Source organism: Varanus komodoensis, unplaced genomic scaffold, assembly GCF_004798865.1.
Source record: "Varanus komodoensis strain SLA01 unplaced genomic scaffold, ASM479886v1 scaffold56, whole genome shotgun sequence".
Classification (NCBI taxonomy): Eukaryota; Metazoa; Chordata; class Lepidosauria; order Squamata; family Varanidae; genus Varanus; species Varanus komodoensis.
Genome location: NW_025336169.1, coordinates 3,147,781 through 3,167,817, shown reverse-complemented (window position 1 = coordinate 3,167,817; position 20,037 = coordinate 3,147,781). Strand labels below are relative to the sequence as shown.

Here is a 20,037-nt window from a genome sequence, read left to right as displayed (position 1 = left end):
GGTTACACAAAGTATGACTGCTGAATATCCCCAGCTTAAAGGATGGACTTGTTGAAAGCTCTTGTTTGCCTGGTACAAGTGAAAACACAGTTCACGTGCAGCGGTCTGTTCTGTATTAATTGAAAGGCAGGTGTTTATTCAGAATAATATATTTTAATGAATAGCAACAAGGTGTTGGGTGTGTGGTAAATAAACATGAAAAAGACAAGTCACAGCATTACATAGTCAACATTCCATCACTTGAGCAACCAAGTGAATGTGAACAAGCAAGCTGGATATAATCATATTTAATCTGTACAAATAATATCAAGGAAAGAATGTAGCATAGTGGCTAGACCACCTGCTTGAGGAATCTGGTGCTTTGAATTTCCTATCTAGAAAAGGAAATGTAGCACCCTAACCAGCAGTAAACATGCCGCTTTTGCTCAGCTTCCCTCTGCGCCTGCATCAAACAAAACAGAAGAGGATAATAATGCTGATCTACCTTACCGTGTTGTTAAAAAGTTACAACAAAGTAATGATGAACACTATATTTGGCGAGCTTTGGCGGTTCTAACTGATACTAGACACTATATAAACCTTGGCTACTATTGTGCACGCGTGCTCAGAAACAAGGATCAGAGGCCGTGTGCCTACGAACACGAGTTGGGAGGCTGCTGCGACCCTCGTGTCCTGTTTGTGGGTCTCCGGTGCGCTACTGCTTGGCCGCCGTCTGAACAAGGAGGCGCGGCTAGATGTCTCCGGCAGAGCTGTTCTTGCTCGCTTGCATGCGCGCATGCATGCACTGCGGAGTCCGGGTGGCGCAGTGAGAGCGCTGGACTGGGAGTCGGGTGATCCGGGCTCTAGCCCCTGTTCAGACGTGCAGCTCATTGGGGGACTTGCGGGCAGTCATGGGCTCCCAGCCTAACCTACCTTACAGGATACCATGGAGAGGACGAGGACCATGTAAGCTAACTTGTGTCCCTTGCAGCAGAAAAGGGATAAAAATATAATAAAAGAAGGGAAAGCCGTCCTGGGTCCCAAGGAAGAAAATCATAGTGAAGGTGCGCACTACACGCGCATGTTCTGCTTCCAGCCCAGCAGGGGGAGCCCGCCCAACACGACAACCGCCGTAATTCACCCTGTCCCGCTTTCCTCCTCGTCAAACGTCGGCTATTTTAAAAGGCGGGGCAAGGCGATCTCTCCTTTAGGAAGGACGGCTGCCTCCTCCAATGAAATTCCAAGATTCCCCTTTTCTTCTTTCCTACCTCCCCCCACTTCCCTTTCGTCATCTGCAGATCGCCTCGCCCAATCCGGAAGAGCCGGGCGCGTGACCGCTTGCCGATTGGCCGCGCCGGCTGGGGTATAAAGGCGAGGGGCGGGCGCGGCGTTCTTCCTTTAGTTCCACGGAGGCCTCGTGAGGTAGGTGGCCGGGGCGGCGTGCGCTGGGGGCGGCGGGCCTCGGGCCTAAGCTGGGCCGGTGGCTGCGGGTGCCGCGACCCGAACCTTCCCCGAGCTCCTTCCCCTTCTCCTTCCGCAGGGAACACCGCCGTCTTTAAACCGCCGCGACCGCTGCGCGATCCTTGGGTCACGGCGATGCCCAGGGAAGACCGAGCCACGTGGAAGTCCAACTACTTCCTCAAGATCATCGTGAGTCCCTTGCCAGGATGCTCCGGGGCTGCCGGGCGCCCTGGCGGGGGGTCAGCTCAAAGGCTCCCTCTTCGGGAAATGATGCAGCGACGCTGGCGAGGGTGCCTCTGAGCACCTGCAGAGAGCCTTTTCCTTTAAGTCTCGGCTGGCGGGAGCTTTTCGGGCAGGGTTGTTACTGCACCTGCTTTTGTTGGGCTACATGTTCACAAAATAAACAGTAGGAGATGCTGGGAGGGCTTTTTTCCCGAACACGTACAGAGTGCCTTAAAAAATAGAGTGGGCCAGTTAGTCCGTTCAGCCCCAGGGATGGGCAGATGTCAAGCTTGCTTGCCTGGGTTTGTTGAGTGGGGGTGTCAGAATTTTTGGAACTCTCATAGTGCCTCCATTCATATATTGGTTTGTTAGATTTCCTGCAAGCAGTCCTAGGCAGAATAAATGATTTTTTGTTGTTGTTTGTTGTGTTGTTGTTTAACCTCACAAAACTGGTGAGGTGGGTTAGGTGGAGCCACAGTTACAGGTCCAAAGTCATTCATTGAGCTTCATGGAGGAGAGGTCTAAGTGTTCTCTGCCCTAGTCCACCATGGACCAATATATATATATATATATATATATATATATATATTGCATTGTTTCTTTTTGGACAATGCATCCCCGGTTATCCCAAGCTCCCCCCCCCCCCCAATTATAAGCTAGAGTTTGTTGTTAGTCGCGAAGTCATGTCCGACCCATTGTGACCCCGTGGACAACATTCCTCCAGGCCTTCCTGTCCTCCACCATCCCCCAGAGTCCACCTAAGCTCACGCCGACTGCTTCAGTGACTCCATCCAGCCACCTCATCCTCTGCTGTCCCCTTCTTTTTTTGCCATCTATTGTTCCCAGCATCAGGCTCTTCTCCAGGGAGTCCTTCCTTCTCATGAGGTGGCCGAAGTATTTGAGCTTCATCTTCAGGATCTGGCCTTCTAAAGAGCAGTCAGGGTTGATCTCCTCTAGGACTGAGTCTCATTATTGTTAATGAAGCTGACAGTGTAAGATCCTTGTTACTTCGTTGCAAATCATCTACATTTGCCCAGTACATTCAGGTCTACTGCTTCCTATTCGTCCCTGATCTAGGCTAGCATTGTTGAGACTGACTGGTAACAGCAGGGTTTTAGCCAGTTCTTTTTGAGCTCTACATGGAACTGCTGGATATTGAAGCTAAAACTTCATACATGCAGCATCCTATGGCCATTGTTTTAGTAGTGGATGGCCAGCACCTGAGGCAACATGGCTTTCATTACCAAGTCTCAGTGGGACAGAAAAAAGAAACAGTAATACCAGACACACATTCATGCATTGCTTATCATGCCAAAAAGTGATTAAATACTAACATTGAGTTTCAAAAGAAGCAGTAGGACTAACGCGGAGACTTCTTCCAGGCTTGCAAAGCCAATGTAGACAGTTACATGCTTATATAGCAACACTGGGGCTTATATCTAGAATGTGACTGGCAGTGGCAACATTACCATCCTGTCAGAGCATGTGCAGAGTGCTGGGTATGGAGGTCAGGGAGCATTATTTTGTTGTCCTGTCAGGGCTTGCACCTGGAATGCAAGGTGCAAGAATTCCAGGTCTATTCTAAGAGGGGATTAAAGGGTGCTGGTGCTGTCCACGAAGAGCTTACCCTTTTGGTGCCCTTTCAAGGGTGGTGGGAGGTTCATTGTGGATCTCACATCCCTTCCTGAAGGCCTCGAGAACTTTCCTGGCAGCAGGGCAACTGAGTGGCCATCCTAAGCTTGACAGGTGGCCATGGCTCTTTATTCCTGTAGCAACTCTTGGATGATTATCCGAAATGTTTCATCGTGGGAGCGGACAATGTGGGCTCCAAGCAGATGCAGCAGATCCGAATGTCCTTGCGTGGGAAGGCCGTCGTCCTGATGGGGAAGAACACTATGATGCGCAAAGCAATCCGGGGGCACCTGGAAAACAACCCTGCTCTGGAGAAGTGAGTCATGCAAAGCCACCTTGGGTTTCCCAGGCATCCCCTGCTGAGGAGAAAGAGTTGTGCTTTTCCCACATCAAACAAAGGATAGAAGCAGCTTTAGCTGCTTTTGGCACCAGCTCTGCCCACTGCTGGTTTCAGTCCCCTGAACGTTTCCCTAGAAAGAAAAACGGTCTTCAGCCATAAAGTGCGAACACGCAGTGTTTCTCCAGCATTTCAGGAGGTGCTATTGGCTGACCCCTTTTCTCTCAGACAGTCTATAGCATAGAGATGATACTGCCCTGCCTTAAAGAGCTGTTATAGAGATTACTGAGGAAGTTATGATACATTTGGTCACTGTGCAGCTTAATGTTTTCTACATTTGTTTCTTAAACTGGTTGATGCATAATGTGCTGGAAAACAGAACATATCCTTTTTCTTCTAGGCTTTTGCCTCATATCCGTGGCAATGTGGGCTTTGTATTCACCAAGGAGGATCTGACTGAAATCAGGGACATGCTGTTAGCCAACAAGGTAAATGACAGCTGTGCCCAAGAGGGCATTGATTAGTTGTGTAATGTGCTGCATGCCAAGTTAAGGATGTGGCACATCATGGTGGGGTTGAGCAAGAGGGTCTCTGCTCCAAATGCTTGGCCAGCTTTGAGGGAATTGGGTTGCTTTGGGCAAGGTACTGTTTGGCTTCCCTGCATTAACTGAGTAATTCAGTTTAACATACTTTGCAAATCAAAAAGCTGTTAGAATGTAGTAAGCGTAGCGTTTGTGTTCTTTCTTGGAACAAGACTTACAGTATAGTTGGGATGAGTGTGTACAGCAGGGATGCAGAACTTTGGGTCCCCCGAGGGTCTCCAAATGGCAGCATCACCTTCCCTAACCACTAGTCAGTTGGTGGTTTCTTGGTTTTGGTGGGGAAACCTCTCCTCATTCTGAACAGGTTGAACTTCCATCTCCTAAGGTTTGGCTACTGGCTATAAGAGCTTTAAGATACAATATGCTGGTATTTTTTCCTGTTGGTCCCACCTGCCTTCATGCCTGACCACCTCTGGAATGCAGTCCCTCCAAGAACTGCAAAATGGCATTCAATTGTCATTGTTACGGTTTTGTTTTAAATTGCTTTTTGTCTCGTGTGTTGCTTTTTTAAACTTCTGTTAACTGCCCAGAGAGCCTTGACTATTGGGTGGTATAACATTGAAATAAATGCGCTCAGGCTGAAACAGTCAACACTATGGACAGAATGCCTTCTGGCAGCCCATGCAGCTCTGAAATGCCTTCGCCTTCCTAGCGTGTACAAGTGGAACAATGCCAGGAGGCAGAACTGGGAGGTTTTTCTTTCTAGACCTTTTAGAGCTTCAGGTAGTAAAATGAGATTGAGCAAGTGCCCCTGCACTTGAAGAAACCCACATGAGCGTGTGATTTGAGTCTTTAAAGATCTTTGCTTCTGCTGATGGCTTCTTCAGATGATTCAGAGGAATCAAAGTGCTTCCCTAGAGATGGGGAACATCCCTTGTCTTCCTTGTGGGAGGTCTCCCTGAGGAAGGTTCTTAAAATTTGGCTTGAGAAGCAGTAGTTAATCTTAGGCAGCATAATTTGGCAGTGTAACTTTCTGAGATGCTGCAGTTGTGCTGTGGAGTTTATTGTACGCCAAGGCGGAGTGGTGCTGATGCAGCAGGAAGGCATCCCGGGATCTAAACTGGGAGTCCAGTCTTTCCGCCTTGTGTCTCCTACGCTTGCTGCTGCTTCCATCTGAAGGAGAACTTCTAAAAGAGGGTTAATGACTTCTGTCTCAGTGCAACAAGGATGGACAGGTGCTTGTTTTTCCCCCCTCTAGGTGCCTGCTGCTGCTCGTGCTGGTGCCATTGCGCCTTGTGATGTTACCGTGCCAGCTCAAAACACAGGACTGGGCCCTGAGAAGACCTCCTTTTTCCAGGCTTTGGGCATTACCACCAAAATCTCCAGGGGCACCATTGAAATCCTGGTAGGTGCCCACTTGGAGCCCAAGTGACTGTTCCCTTTGTCCTAGTTCTGAGCTGTTTGGCCATACAGTGTTCAGTCTGAGTTGGTGTTCATCTGATGATGCGTTCCTTGCCCCTTACTGCTGCCTTTTGGGGAGTGGTCCTGCTCGTGGATTTCCCACTGGCCTCTGCTGGCACAGAGTGCTGGATTGGTTAAGCCTCTGGTCATATCCGTACTGACTCGCCTTACCTCCTGTTGTAAGAACTGATGCAACCTGATTAAAGCATACACTGCTGTACTGAAATGTTTAAATTCTGGTATTTTAAAAATACGCTGCCTTTTCCTTGTTTCCTAGAGTGATGTGCAGTTGATCAAGATTGGAGACAAAGTGGGTGCCAGCGAAGCCACTCTGCTGAACATGCTGAACATCTCCCCCTTCTCCTTTGGGCTTGTCATCCAACAAGTGTTTGATAATGGCAGCATTTACAACCCTGAAGTGCTGGACATCACAGAGGAGACGCTGCACGCGCGCTTCCTGGAGGTGCGTGGCTGCTCCTAGCTCATGGGTGTGGTGAATCCGGCCAGGCCCGCCTTGGTCCAAGAGATGGGACAGAACAGCGTGCAGAGAAACGTGCAAGAGAGGCTTGTCTGTACCTTTTCTTAGTGTTGACCACATGGGCAGATGGGCATTGTGTCTCCAGTCTGGTGGTTACCATCTCCAGTCAGAAAGGATCATTGGCCTCAGGGTTCAGAAGGACCATAGCTGAGACCTTGAAGCTAGATCAGGGACAGGAAATCAAGTGCCCTTCAGATGTCTGGATTATACCTGCCATCAGCAGGGGTTTTGAAAATTGCAGTCTGAGACATACAGAGGGCCCTGTGTTGCCAACACAACTGATTAAGGAAATGGTCTGCTTTTGTATAAAGTAGTTTTGTTAGGTGAGCAGACCTGCACCCCTATTCCCTAGGGGCAGGAGGACTGCCTTTCTAGGTCTGAAAGTGTTCCTTGGCCTAATTTTGAAATCCTACTGCTAAGCTTTCAGTTGAGATCTCTGGAAGCAAGAATGGCCTGTCACTTCCCTAGTGGCCCAAGGAAACTGGCTACAGCCCTGCACACCAGTGGCTTCTTTTTGAACTGCTGCCAGCTTCTGATCCACCCCCCACCCCAGCAAAGGAGCTTCCTGGCAAGCATTGACGAGGTCCTTAGGAAATGTAAGTTGTGTGCAGCACCAAGAGGTGTTTGCAACCTTTACAATGGCCAGTAGAATTACAGTAGCTGGCAGTACAGTAGTTTATCTCTTCAGCTGAGTCTTGGGTGAGGGGAGAAGAACAGATGGCTTGGAATTTGCACTGCGTTGAACCTATGGACTGGGGCTGTGCCTGACTTGTGTTGTTTCCCGCAGGGTGTCCGTAATGTTGCCAGCATTTGCCTGCAGATTGGCTACCCAACTGTTGCCTCTGTGCCCCATTCCATCATCAATGGGTACAAACGAGTCCTGGCTCTGGCTGTGGAGACTGACTACTCTTTCCCATTGGCTGAAAAGGTAATTGCGATATTGATGGTAGCCTTCAGTTCCACTGCCAAAAGCGATTCCAGTGCTGATGCTCACAGCAAGTACCTGTTTGCATGTGACTCATTCTTGGCCTTTTTTAGACCGTGGAATTTGGAGCAAGAGAATGTTGATCTGAAATTACATAAATAGGGCTACTTTTATTCTAGCTATTTTTAAAAACTTACTTTTAATTTAACCCAAATTCTGCCGAGAGGAATGGATGGTAACAGGAATTAAGCATATATTTTACCCATGTTTGTAGTTGTATGTTAGTATACTTTATTTTGCATATATAAATCATGGAAAGAGGCAAGGTCCAGTTGCTTGGCCCTTTTTCAACAAAGAAAATGTACATGTTTCTCCTTTCTTCGCAGCTGACTCTTCTCCCTTTCTTCCTTCACAGGTGAAGGCCTTCCTGGCTGATCCCTCAGCTTTTGTGGCTGCTGCCCCAGCTGCAGCCGCAGCCGCTACTCCTGCTGCTGCAGCCCCAGCCAAGGAGGAAGTCAAGGAAGAGTCAGAAGAGTCAGATGAGGACATGGGTTTCGGTCTCTTTGACTAACCTAACCACTGGATTGTCATCTTTCAGTTTGAATAGAAAGAAATTAAAGATATTTAGCTACTTCCCTACATAAACTTGCCAGGTTGTGGTTATTGAGTACTCCAAGTTACCTTCAGATTTTTGATTTTACTATGTTTCTCTGCTTCCCAAAAGCCAAAGCCCTCTAGGCAGTCAGTTGGAGACTTCAAAGAATAGAGAATGAAACTACAGAAAATGCTAACCTGCACAGTTCCTAATATATGTAGTATTTCTAAAAATTGTTTAAAAGTCAGCTGACAAGTGCCTTGTCAAATGCCATTAAAAATAATTGGTCATCACCTAGTAGTAGGTTTTTCCCACTGTTTGGAGGCAGGGCTATGTAAATAAAGTTCCAATCCTACATGCAAAGACAGGCTTCTGCAGTAACTTTAGTGCCAGAGTGACTGAAAAGGGGTGGAGATGAGCGGGGATGAACTGTCTTGACTCTGCCAGTGTTCTGCCTGATCCTCTTGGTGGCACTGTGGCCTGGCTGTGCTGGATTCCACTGAAGGTGCTGGGTGAAGCAAGGCATTGCCATTCTATGTCCTGAGAGCTGAACAAGTAAATGAAAGTTCAGATTGCTTAGCTTAAATTCTGGTGATTTGACAAGTTTCACAGCAGGCATAATTAGGAAATGAAAACCTGCATCATAACTTCTTTATGGTGTGACCATAGAGGCTGGTGAAACTGGAAATGCTACTTTCCCCTTTTCTTTGGTGGGGTTAGCCACATTAGCTTGCTCCAGCAGCAAAACCAAGTAAGGCTTCTGTGGCACTTTATTCTGGAATAAACTTGTGGATGTGGCACTCTTCATGAAATGATGCCGATAAACGCACTACGTTGCGGTTGGTGCAATCTCTAACAAGACTTATTACCCTGGTCCTCGTATCAAAAACCGGTTTTAAAACTTCAACATTGTAAGCCATTGCTGCATGCCAAGCTCATGTTCTAGTTCATGGTCCTACAACCACCAAGGTGCTGATAGCTCTGTGTGTTATACATAGCTTTGGCAAAATACAATGTAAGCCATTTAAAAACAAGCAGAGAGGTAGAAATGAGAAATGGGAGGCTGGGTCTTGTATAGAACAACTCAAACCAAATGGGGATGCTTCAATGTTCTGTTCACACTGCATTAAAAATTATGGGATTTGCTGCCGCAAGATGGGGTGCTGACTGGGTTCCTGACTGTAAAAGGGGTAAGGCAAGTTCATGGGGTAGGAAGAAAGTATTCCTGCTGGTCATGATAAATGGGAAACAAAATGCTGTCCCACAGACTCGCATAATCCCTATGTTCCCTCCTGCCCCTTGAGATCTGAGAGGTCCTCCAGGAGCCGTCCCTGAAAGATATTAGGAGGGTGGCTACCTGGAAGAGGGCCTTCTCTGCTGTGGCGCCCAGACTGAAACATGCTCCCCAGTGAGGGCCGCCTGGCCCCTAAACTTCTTTCGGCTCCAGGTGAAAACCTTTTTATTCTCCCACTATTTTAATTGCTAATTTGTTTTAATCTGTGGTTTTATACCCAATACTGGATGCTGAGCTACTCTTCTGTTTTTCTATTTTGTTGTGAACCGTCCCAAGAGATCTGTGATGGGGACGGTATACAAAAGTTTTAAATAACTTGAGGAGTTGTCAGAATCAATGAAGAGGGAAATAATGCCTTAGGTTCCTTTCAGGAAGAAAAAGGCATTTCTAAAATGAGTGTGCATAATATGTTTCTATTTAAATAAATTCTAAATTTGCATGAATAGACAGGTGTATATTAGTATGTGTATTTACATGATCCACTGTAGCATAGTGTTGGATCAGGACTCTGAAAGCCCTGCAGCTCAGGTGGCGACTTTGAGCCGGTCACAGACCTACCCCACAGGGTTGCTGTGAGGAGGAGGTGAACCATGGTTATGATTCCACATACGGCTAAACAAAATATCTCAACGTGCCACGATTAGTGAGCAGGAGGCGGAGGAGATTAGTAAGGGGCTGTTCCGGGGTTGGCCAGGCCAGGCCTGGCAGTAGCTCAACAACCGCCAAAAGGAAATATGAGCAGCGCATGCGCCTTTTGCATTCGCTTCAGCCGACCCCCTCACCGAAGCCCCGTGACGCCACCGGACTGCGCCAAGCGCACCCGGAAGTAATGCAAGGCTGTTTCCGGGTCGGGGCCGGTGCTATGGCGGCTGACACGCAGGTGGGTGCCGCTTGAGGTGGGGGGCAGGGAAGGTGCGGCTCGCGAGAGGCGGGCGAGGGTCTCCATGCGGAGCTCCATGGCCGGGTCGGGCTGAGGTTGGAGCCTGGCGCGCTCGTTTCCCGGCTCCCTCCGAGCAGGCACGGAAAGAGGCCTCTCTGGAGCCGCGAAGCATTGCGGGGAGCTGTCTTGGAGTGCCCCGGGTCACGGATGCATTCGCCTCAGTGCGGCCCACCTCACCAGGCCTTTCCCGACCCACTGCCCTTCAGAGGCGTCGAACTACAAGCCCCATCACCCACAGTCAGTACTGGCCCTTGTAGTTCAGCACGTGTTTCAAAACGGTAGTTTGAAGGCACCGGGTTGACTGGCAGTGGCTCTTCTGTGTTTCAGACAGGCGTAGTTTCCCAGACTTAGCAGCCGATGTTCTAGCCTGTGGCCCTTCCCCTCTCCTCCGCCATCTCAGTTTATTTTAAAGAACTACTTTTTAGAAGGAGCACCCGTTTAAGGGGGTCCTTCATTTATTTTGCTTTTTCATTATAGGTAGCAGCCAAGCGAACTTAAGATCTTGTGGTTGTGGTAGAGAGCTTGATGAAAATGTTGCCTGAGTGCACAGCTATTGTGAAAAAGGCAAACTCCATGTTAGGCATAATTAGGAAAAGAATCGAAAATAAAACTGCCGAGATTATAGTTCACTGAAGATACGGAAAACTCAGTTGTGACTGTACAAGTTTCAAGAGAATGCTGTTGCACTCATACCCTGTTTGCAGTATCCCACAGGATTGTTCAGCTTAACCTACCTAGTAACATTGTGAGTGGGGGAGCCCATGGTACTTTCCCTGCCTGTCTTATATTAGAAGGGGGGAAATTGATTAAATTAAAAAGCAGTGCTATGAAAATATCAATAGGTAGTATTTGCTATCTATTGCTACTGTGGCTCCTATTAAACTTGTCATTCTGTACAACTGAGTTTCATCTGATTCCTTTACTGTGGAATTCTCTCTGTATGGCCATTACATTGATTCTTTCAGCACTGTACAGTTTCTGCTTCTCCTCAAACCTCTCTGTTTCTCATTTCTTCTGCTGCTTCCAGAGAGTTTTACTTCCAGTGTGTTGCCATCTCTTATCTTTTACTTCTGCTTGTTCGTTAGCTTCTACAGTTCCCACCTGGGAATCCAGCCTACTCCCAATTTGGGTTGCCTCTCTATCCCACCAACTTTCCCTACTTCACTTTTTTGAGAGTTGCCTTTACACAGTCAATGTGTGTGCTCTTGTGCTTTTGTTCCTGAGTGCCTGCAGAGGAAGTTGAAAGATGCAGTTGAGTTTGTACATTCTGGTTATCTTCATTCAGAAAAGATCGCATCAGTTTATAAAAATTATGTGCATTGTAGAGAAAGTGTGATAGATGTTTTCCCCCTCCTCTTATGGCCTAGAACTTGGAGCACCCACTTGGTAATCTTGGTAGAAGGAATGGGCAGTAGATTCAATGCAGTTAAAAGAAAATACTTCACATAATGAATGAGACTTTTATGGAGTTTGCTGCCAGGTGAAGAGTTACAGGTAGATCTTCTAAAGTGCCATGAACATATATATTCCTATAGAAGTTAATACACTTTCTGTATTCCACTGAAACTGATCTCATATAAATTGCCAGCAAAGTGAATGACCATAACTCTGTAGTCTTACCTGTTCTCAGCATGGTTGATTAGCCTCCTCACCTTGTTTTCTTCTTGTTTCTGTGACTCTCTTCTAAGTGGGCACTCTTCCTTTGTGAGTAACAGTTTGTGCAATGTTTCTAGTATGGGAGACTTCTGTCATTCTCCCTACCCCCTGAATTTCTTGGAGCTCTGTTGTTCTTGTGCATGCCCTCTCCAGATGAGTTCACCGACTCTTGTGCTTGTACCCCAGTGCCACACACTTTTAACTCCATGCTCCAGTCCTCTCACCCTTTCTCTCAATCTCCAACTGCCATTTTGATATTTGTTCTTGGATATAGAACCTCCTTGGCTCACTGGACTTGCAGTGGTTGTCGCCCTGTCTACTAGGAAGAGAGAGGTCGAGTGGGTGAGGTTGGGACACACAGCAATACTATGAAATGGGAGGTGTTTTTCTTATTATTTAGACATGGTGTTAACTTTCCTTTCACTGACAAAGCTAGAGATGAGATAAAGAACAGACAAAGCCAAAGGTAAGTTTTAGAAGCAAGTGAAACAGAGCAATTTTTGCAAAGTATGACAGACCACCTGAGAAGAAGCTATGTGGGGTGGGCTTTTCATGAAACAATGCACAACATGCCCAAGGGACACTTTAGCTTTCTGTGGGCTGTCTTCCTAAACTCCTTCCCCCTCAGACCTCCCTCAGGAATCCCAGGGAACCCCGTGGCAGGACCTGTCTTGTCTGCCCTCTCTTCAACAATGTGTGTCTATTTTTGTGCTTTTTGTGGGTTCTTCCCCTCCATATACATTTTTTTAGGCAATGAAAATTGACATCTGATTTGATGACTAGTGACAGTCCCTTCAGAGTGGTCACATGGCACATTGGAGGGAGTGTCTTTAGCTGCCAGGTTTGAAATTCTTAAGACCACCCACGGGAATTGCCCAGGCAAAACTTTCCATTTTTGACCTGTGGAAATGCATGCATTCACAAGTCTGATTGAAAACTTCATTTTAAAAGATGGTTCAAAAATTTCATGCATGTATTGCATTAAAAAAGAAAAAAAAGGTGTTAAGCTATTAATACCTCCTCCAAGGTAGCACTTAGGCACTCAAAGGGGCTGTTGCGAGATTTTGCATCCAGAGATTGCTTTTTGCACATTGGAGGGACTGAACGTGACATTGTTCTGCCCCACCTTTTCCCTGCTTGGTTGGTTGTTTAGGTTTCTGAAGTACTGAAGAGATTTGCAGTGAAAGTAACTACATCCAGTGTGAAGGAACGAAGAGAGATCCTCAATGAACTTGGAAGATCCATCACTGGAAAAGGTATTTGCATTCTGCCACAAAACACTGGGTACTGAAGGGGTTGGCCACTGGAAATTTCTTTCCTGTACCAGGTAATAAAGGGAGAGGAGGAAGTTTTCATCAGGACTGGAATGGGGGGATGACTTATAACCATCTCCACCAAGGGCTGCTAATTACATTAAACATGAATGATGAATGCATTGTTAAATCATGTGTATAATCTGACATGTAGTTCGCTTTTGATTCACTGCTAACACTGTGGGGTCACTTTGTTTCAGATCTGCCAGAGGGTGCAGTGAAAGGCCTCTGTAAGCTGTTCTGCCTCACGCTGCACCGATACAGGTAAGAGTGTGAGGTCAGAGAATGTCCTCCTATTCAAATTAAACATCTCTGGTTTGGGTAAGATCGGGTGGCCTCCATACAGTAGGACTGAGGAATCTCAACCCTAGAGGCCATATCCAGCCCTCCTGGGGTCCAAATCTAGTCCTTTCCAAGCAACCAGCACTTTCACAAGTTCAGGGAGTGGCATGCATGTAAATGGGTGGCACCTTGAACTGGCTACATATTTGGTCCACTTTTGTTGAACCCTGTGCAGAATTGCTAGAAGGTAGTATTTAGGATCGCATGTGTTAATTGCTATGGATTTATGCAGATTCATTTAAAATAAAATGAGTGTTTAAAAAGAACCGGTTTTGTGGATGCCCATGGGAGACTGCACTGGAGACCCCTCTTCTATATGCATACAAGGGAGAGCAGCAAATTTATTTTATTCCAAACTGGTTCCAATGGATGGGGTATTCACTGAACCTTTAAGTGATTGAATAATCATCTGCAACTTTTACTGTTTAATTGGCAGGTCAGTTTTATTCAGCAAACTGCAAGTTAGAGGATACTTGTTCATGTTTTAAGGCTACTTTGGTTCCAGCGTGTTCCTTTAATAGGACATTTAAATCTGACAGTGGATTGTAGTTCCTGAAAGGTTATACCTTAATAAACTTGTTAGTCTTTAAGGTGCCACAAGTCTCATAATTAATTTTGCTGCAATTTACTTAACATGGTTATCCTGTGAAAATTAATAAAGATAGTTTTGCTTTATAAAAATGTGCGGTAACTTTTCCTTATCAAATTGTAAAATTACTTTCTGCATCATTATCTTACAAAAGGCACCTCTATTAAGCTTTGATGATACACAGTTGTATGTAATAGGTTAATCAGCTAAAATGCAGATAATCACTAAACTAGGCTGATAAACATGTGCTTGGAATCAAAATCTTAAGTATAAGCCACTGGTTATGATTTCTGCAAACACTTGCATTTCTCTTGTCATCAGAGATGCAGCATCCCGCAGAGCCCTCCAGGCAGCCCTTCAGCAGCTTGCAGAATGCCAGCCAGAAGCAACTGCGAAGAACCTCTTGCAGTCCCTGCAGTCTTCAGGAATCAGCAGCAAGTATGGTGGACCCAGGTGAGGGCAGAGTTCGGAGGTGTGACGCTTTGGGGGAGCACTTCCCACAAAAGTTGGCTGTCCGCTTATCATTCTTACCTTGAATACAACCTTTGTCCTTGTGAGAAGGCTCGTCGCTCTCTACTGGTGCAGTTTGATAGAAAAGACAAGGCAAAGTTTTAGAAATAAAGGTGCAGTTTTCTCTTGAACGTCACTGCTTCTGAGGTGGTATTTCAGGGTGGATACCTTTGTCAGAGACCTGGTCTTTCTCTTTCTCCTGACCTTTCCCTCCCACAAATTCCAGCAAACCCTCTTTTGTAGGGTTCGGGGTGAACTCTGACCTTTCCAGAAACTATGGATTTGTTCATTCGGATCCGTGCTGCTCTAAAATGGTTCTGAACTGGGGATCCTTACAAACCAGAGTTGGCAGCTCCAGAGGATTGTGGAATGTCATTAGCCATGTCGGAAACCTGTGAGGGCAGCACCCCTCCCTGTTCCCCACTGCCCCTGGAATTGGCTTTTGGAATCCCAGCAATTTCACTGGAAAACGTGGTGCATGGAGAGTGTGGAGCACCCTCTCCCCGAGCACTTCCTTTCCGCCACATTCACTGAGGTTTCAGAGCAACTGATGATGGCAAGCCGTGAGTTAGGGTAGGCCACATGCTGGTCACCCTACTTTAGGAGCATGGCTAACCAGGCTTTTCGCCTGATGATGGTGGTTAAATGTAATACCAAGCCATAGTGGGGGGTGAATTCTTATGAAAAATGGGAGAAAGATGGGTGAGGTGATAGGGGACATGTGCGGTACGGTGACCATTACCTACGTAGTGATTAACATTCCATGTGCATTGACGTCATGTCATTGGGATAGGGGCAGTATGAGGAAGAAAAGACGACAGCCCCACATGAAAAAGCAAAAGGGGGGCAAAAAGCACTGTCATCATGAAAAGAAATGGGTATATCTGTCCGGCCCTGACTTGTGATCAGGATGCCGTGATTTTTTCAGTCCTCTCATTTCTTTCTTTTCCCTCTCTGTGTCAGTAAAAGCAGTGGATCTGCCGCATTGCTGGCCCTGTCCTGGACTTGTCTACTTGTTCGCATCGTCTTCCCCACACATGACAAGAGACAAGGGGAAACGTGGGAGAAACTAGTAAGAATCCATGACCTTGGTTGTTATGCTGTTTGACTCTGATTTAGTAGGTTCCTGGTCTTGCCACCATTATTGCCTGGCTTGGCGTTCTAGCCCTCAGTATGTGAAAAGCCTCAAAACTGGGGTGGGTGGTTCATAACCAGTATGAAGGCACAAGGTGTGCTGGTGCAGGTGTGGAGGCCTCTTCCATGTCTCATGTCAGCTCTACTGCTAGATGTTGGCAGATGTCCAGACCCCCAAGTTCCAGTAACTGGAGTGATATACATAAGTCAGAGGGTGGCGCTGGCAAATATCTCTCATGCATCATTCACTGGGATGATTTGCATAGTCTTTCCTAACCAGGCTGGCAGATTCTGGAAGTGTTAGTCCATCATTTGGAAAGTGCCAAGGTGAAGAAGATTGGCATAGATAATTATCAATCTGCATCTAATTTCATATAAATCAGGGATTCTAACAGCCTGATTTTAAGGGGTTGGGAGAAGCTATTTTGCTGCTGTTAAACAGTGGGAAGTTGGGAATATTTGTTAGGAATACTTATATATGTGAATTATTTGTATTCCACGCCATATCTAGACTGATTGTAGAACAATGAACAGTAAAAAGCTGAAAGGGATAAACTTAAGAGCAATGCATTATATTAATATCTACCATCTGCTAGAAAATGGTCACCTGGCCACCCTAGTCAGTGCCCTCTTGAAGTTTATGTGAACAGAGTTTTGTTAACTGCCATTTAATTCTGCTGCTCCCAACCTGTGGTATCTTATGGAGAAGAGGGATGTTTTTATTGCCATATATAAAAATGCGCCTTCCATGGCCATTCAGTTAAATGCTAGGAACACCTGCCAGTAGCGTATATGTATACACCCCTTTTGCGTGGCAGAGTGCAAAACCAAACCAAACCTCACCAACCTGTTCTTGCAACCCTGATTCTGCTGCTAGCAAGCGATGCCTGGATCTGGGGGCTGTAACTCAAATCCTATATAGCACAAGTGAAAAATGTTGAATTCCTTGTCCCTGCTGCCATCCTAGCTCCTATGAGAAACAATCTCTCATTCAATTCAGCTTCAGCCTTGCTTTTATTCCCTTGAATATCCCCCACCTCCACAGTGAACCTCTTCCAGTGTGAACAGCAGTAGAGACATTACTGCAGCCTTTCCTTTTCTGAAATTTGCTTGTTTCCCGGCCCGTGCCTGGGAATTTAGGGGCATGTGAGAAGGGCTTGGGCAGAGCCTCTCTTGCTTCTATGCACCAGGACTGGAGGAAGTAGCTGCTGGCAGAAAAGGTACTTTCTGTGCAACTGGGAGTCAGAGGCTGAGACTATAAGCCCAGTGTTGTTCACACACTGGGAACCAGCAGCTGAAAGGATGGGTGCTGAAGAAATCTGCAGTGGGTTCAAATGAGGTCAGAATTTTATGAATTGGACCTGGGGATTCTGCTGCAGGCCAGCTTTTCCTGAATCATGGAGAGTCCACAGATTGGCAGGCTGCTTTCACACTTGTAAGGGGCAAGGGGATATATATGTATATATTAATTACATTTGCATGCCACCCAGTTGTGCCACAGCACCTCTGGGCAGCTCACAACACGAGGTAAAAACACAATTGCACTAATGCTCTTAGGACTAATGAATGCTTAGGTGTGCATCAGTCCCAGGGTACATTTGTGCAAGTACAATGGCATTCTACTTTATACAGCTCCCATCACCCCTGACCACCAGCCATGCTGGTGGGGCTGATGAAAGTTGTAGTCTAAAATATTTGGAAGGTGCCTCCTCCAGGAAGGCTGGAGCAGACAGCCAGCATTTCTGGCTCCACTGCTCTTTCTCTTGGTTACAGCCTTGGTTAAGAATTCGTTGCTGACAAGGGGTATGTACAAACCAGGATGGAATACATTCATGGACTGCCATTGCGGACAGTTGCTCCTTCATACCAGTTCTCCTACCTTTTCAGGTGGAAGTTCAGTGCTTGCTTCTGTTGGAGGTTCTGGGTGGTTCTCGCAAGCCTATGGTGGATGGAGCAGTGAAGAAACTGAACAGGCTGTGGAAAGAGGTGCAGTACATCTTCTGGCAGTATCACACAGGCTGTGATCATTTAAGCTAGCCTCCTCTGTCCTGATCCCCTCCCTCCCTCACCCAGCTCGATAGTGATTGGTTCTTTGCTAGAGGTATTTAAGAGGTTGGATGAAGAAGTGAATGTTTGTCATGAATGCTGTAACTGCCCTGCAGTATGGAGTCTGCATCGAACCCAGGGTGGGATTACCAGTCTCCAAGGTCTCTGTGACTGGAATTGTCCCAAACACCTGGAAGGCACCAGGCTGGGGAAGGCTGATTTGGGCCCACTGACTCTCGTTTCCTGTTGTGCTGCTTGTTCCCTCTCCTCAGAATCCTGGGCTGGTGGATCAATACCTCTCTGTCATCCTGGGCCTGGAGGCAAACCAGGGCTATGCAGTCATGCTGGGCCTGCTTGTGCAGTTCTGTACCAGCCAGAAAGAACTTGGCATCGTTAACAGATACAAGGCAAGTAGGGAAGTGGGGCTGAGCACTGGGGAACACTGTGGGTGGTTTGCCAGTGGCTGGCTGTGGCCTGGGCCGAGCTCGTCCTCGGGGAAATCAGTGAAGAGGATCTAAGACAGCTGGCCTGGCCATTGTAGCTATAGCGTGTGCTCGCTCTCTCTCTCTCTCTTGCTCTCTCTCTCTTGCTCTCTCTGTGTGTGTGTGTGTGTGTGTGTGTGTGTGTTTTTCTCGTGTTCAGTTTCTGCAGCATTGTGCATTGTGGCTGGGTTTTTCTAATGGGCAAGGGCCAGAAATTCTTGATTTTGTTTTAATTTTATGTTTTGGAAAACAGTATGGTTGCAAGGGGTCCAGGGTGGGGGAATGAACCATGGTTGATCCACCCCCCCCCCATGCATTACCCATGGTTCACCCTCCGCTGTGGTATCACTGGGTGTGAAAACAGAGACAATGCTGTACTGGAATGGAAAGCAGATATCTAGGTGCTTTGGACTTTCACTTCCTCCATTTCTGACCATTGCGCACTCTGGCTGGAGCTGGTGAGGCTGGTCCGGCGCCTTTGGAGTCCTGCCTTTGCCCACTCCTGCCTTGGGAAATCTTTGTCCTTTGACCTGGATGGGTGCTGCATCTTTGCATGACTGTAACTAGTGGTTCTGCTTATGCAGAGTGCTCTCCTGGACTTCTACATGAAGACCATCCTGATGAGCAAGATGAAACCTCAGAAGCACCTGCTGGTGAGTGAAATTCCTTGCCCTGCAACTAAGCCCCAAAGTTCCTGGCCTGCCTAATTTAGCTTTGACTGCTAAGCAGCCTGGGAGCTGCGCAAAGAAGCTGCTGTTTGTTTACTCATTGCCTGACCAACCCAGATTACGTGCAGCCCAGGGCATTCCTTCTCTGGAGGCCAGGATCTCTTTTCAGTCTTCCCAGAGTGCAGGACACAGAATAATAGGCTCATGTTCCAGCAAGCCAGGTTCTGGCTGGACATCAGGAAAGAGGCTTTCTGATGTTAGACTTATATGATAATAAAACCAACAGCATGGCTTGTGACCACAGTACCTGATGGAACACCTCTTCCATTTGCAAGCTATCCATCCATTAAGATCAAGATCGGGGGCCTGCTCTGATTGCCATCTCCAAGTGGGGTTCTGTCAGTGGCAGCAAGGCCGGGGCCTTTTCAGTGGCGACCCCCAGTTATGGAGCAGGCGTCCCCACGAGGCCTGCCTGGTGCCAAATTCAATATCATTTCGGGACCAGCTTAAGAATGTCCTCTATGATCGGGCATGTAATGTCATTTATATTTTAGTAATTATGGCAACTGCTTAAGACGCCTTGTGGCTTAATTTGTGTAAGCTTTTGTAGCTTTTACACACTTGGTTTTAAATTCTGTGTTGTAATTTTCATGATGCTTTTATTAATTTATTTTGTATTGCATTCCATTGTATTTTATCTGCTGTTGTGAACCTCACAGAGAGCATTGGCTATTGGGTAGTAATAGAAATATAATTAATAAGAACGGGGGTCTCAAACTTGCGGCCCGCGGGCCAATTGCCGGGTTGGGCGGGGCACGGGGGGCCCTGCGGCCTTCAAAGCGCTGGCGGCGCCCAGGCCGGCCGCGGGATGAGCGGCCCACTCCCACCGCGGTGGTGGAATCTCACCCAGACTGCCCCCAGGTCAGTTGAGTTTGAGAGCCCTGAATAAGAATAAGTATAATTACTGAGGGGAATTTGGGCTCTCCCACCCTGGAGGCATTCAGGATGCAGCTGGGCAGCCGTCACCTAGGGATGCTTTAAGCTGCAGTCCTTCACCGAGCTGGGGATCAGAACCCACATCCTTACCGGAACCTTCAAACACCGCTATTCTGCAATTCTGTGTTCGCCTGGAGGCAGGTTCTTTTCCAGATCACTGTGAGGAAGCCTTCCCTGTGAACGAGTTGTTTCCTTCTGTGGCCCAGGAAAAGCAGGAACCCTGTGGCAGGATTTCTGTAGTTTGCTGGTCCTGGGTTTCTCCTTGCTTTTGCACAAGATGGAGCTGCTCTCCTGTCTTCTGCAATTTTCTGCAAGGAAATCGTTCCCCATTATTCTATTTATGCTGCTTTTCTCTTTGGACCGTCTCTGATCATA

General features: G+C 47.1%; 2 protein-coding genes across 2 annotated transcripts in view; both read left to right on the top strand.

Annotated features, from left to right (window-relative positions):
* Positions 1–1,334: 1,334 nt before the first annotated feature.
* On the top strand, positions 1,335–7,742 carry RPLP0 (ribosomal protein lateral stalk subunit P0). Its single transcript, XM_044448950.1, has 8 exons — positions 1,335–1,401; positions 1,520–1,629; positions 3,435–3,610; positions 4,032–4,119; positions 5,432–5,578; positions 5,912–6,097; positions 6,960–7,100; positions 7,513–7,742. The coding sequence occupies exons 2-8, from the start codon at positions 1,576–1,578 to the stop codon at positions 7,666–7,668; spliced, it is 948 nt and encodes a 315-aa protein (XP_044304885.1). The 5' UTR covers positions 1,335–1,401; positions 1,520–1,575; the 3' UTR covers positions 7,669–7,742.
* A 2,084-nt stretch (positions 7,743–9,826) lies between these two features.
* GCN1 (GCN1 activator of EIF2AK4) overlaps positions 9,827–20,037 on the top strand; it is a 69,577-nt gene continuing 59,366 nt past the window's right edge. Inside the window, exons 1-8 of the mRNA XM_044448866.1 lie at positions 9,827–9,866; positions 12,736–12,838; positions 13,096–13,159; positions 14,148–14,279; positions 15,300–15,408; positions 17,358–17,456; positions 17,789–17,923; positions 18,583–18,651. Coding sequence (XP_044304801.1) covers positions 9,849–9,866; positions 12,736–12,838; positions 13,096–13,159; positions 14,148–14,279; positions 15,300–15,408; positions 17,358–17,456; positions 17,789–17,923; positions 18,583–18,651 — 729 coding nt within the window. The 5' untranslated portion in view covers positions 9,827–9,848. The remainder of the gene's footprint in view (positions 9,867–12,735; positions 12,839–13,095; positions 13,160–14,147; positions 14,280–15,299; positions 15,409–17,357; positions 17,457–17,788; positions 17,924–18,582; positions 18,652–20,037) is intronic.

Excerpts from the sequence above, each read along its gene's own strand:
- RPLP0 (XM_044448950.1), top strand. The coding sequence starts at position 1,576 with ATGCCCAGGGAAGACCGAGCCACGTGGAAGTCCAACTACTTCCTCAAG. Across the intron at positions 4,120-5,431 it reads ACATGCTGTTAGCCAACAAG|GTGCCTGCTGCTGCTCGTGC; the intron begins GTAAATGACAGC and ends TCCCCCCTCTAG. Across the intron at positions 6,098-6,959 it reads TGCACGCGCGCTTCCTGGAG|GGTGTCCGTAATGTTGCCAG; the intron begins GTGCGTGGCTGC and ends TGTTTCCCGCAG.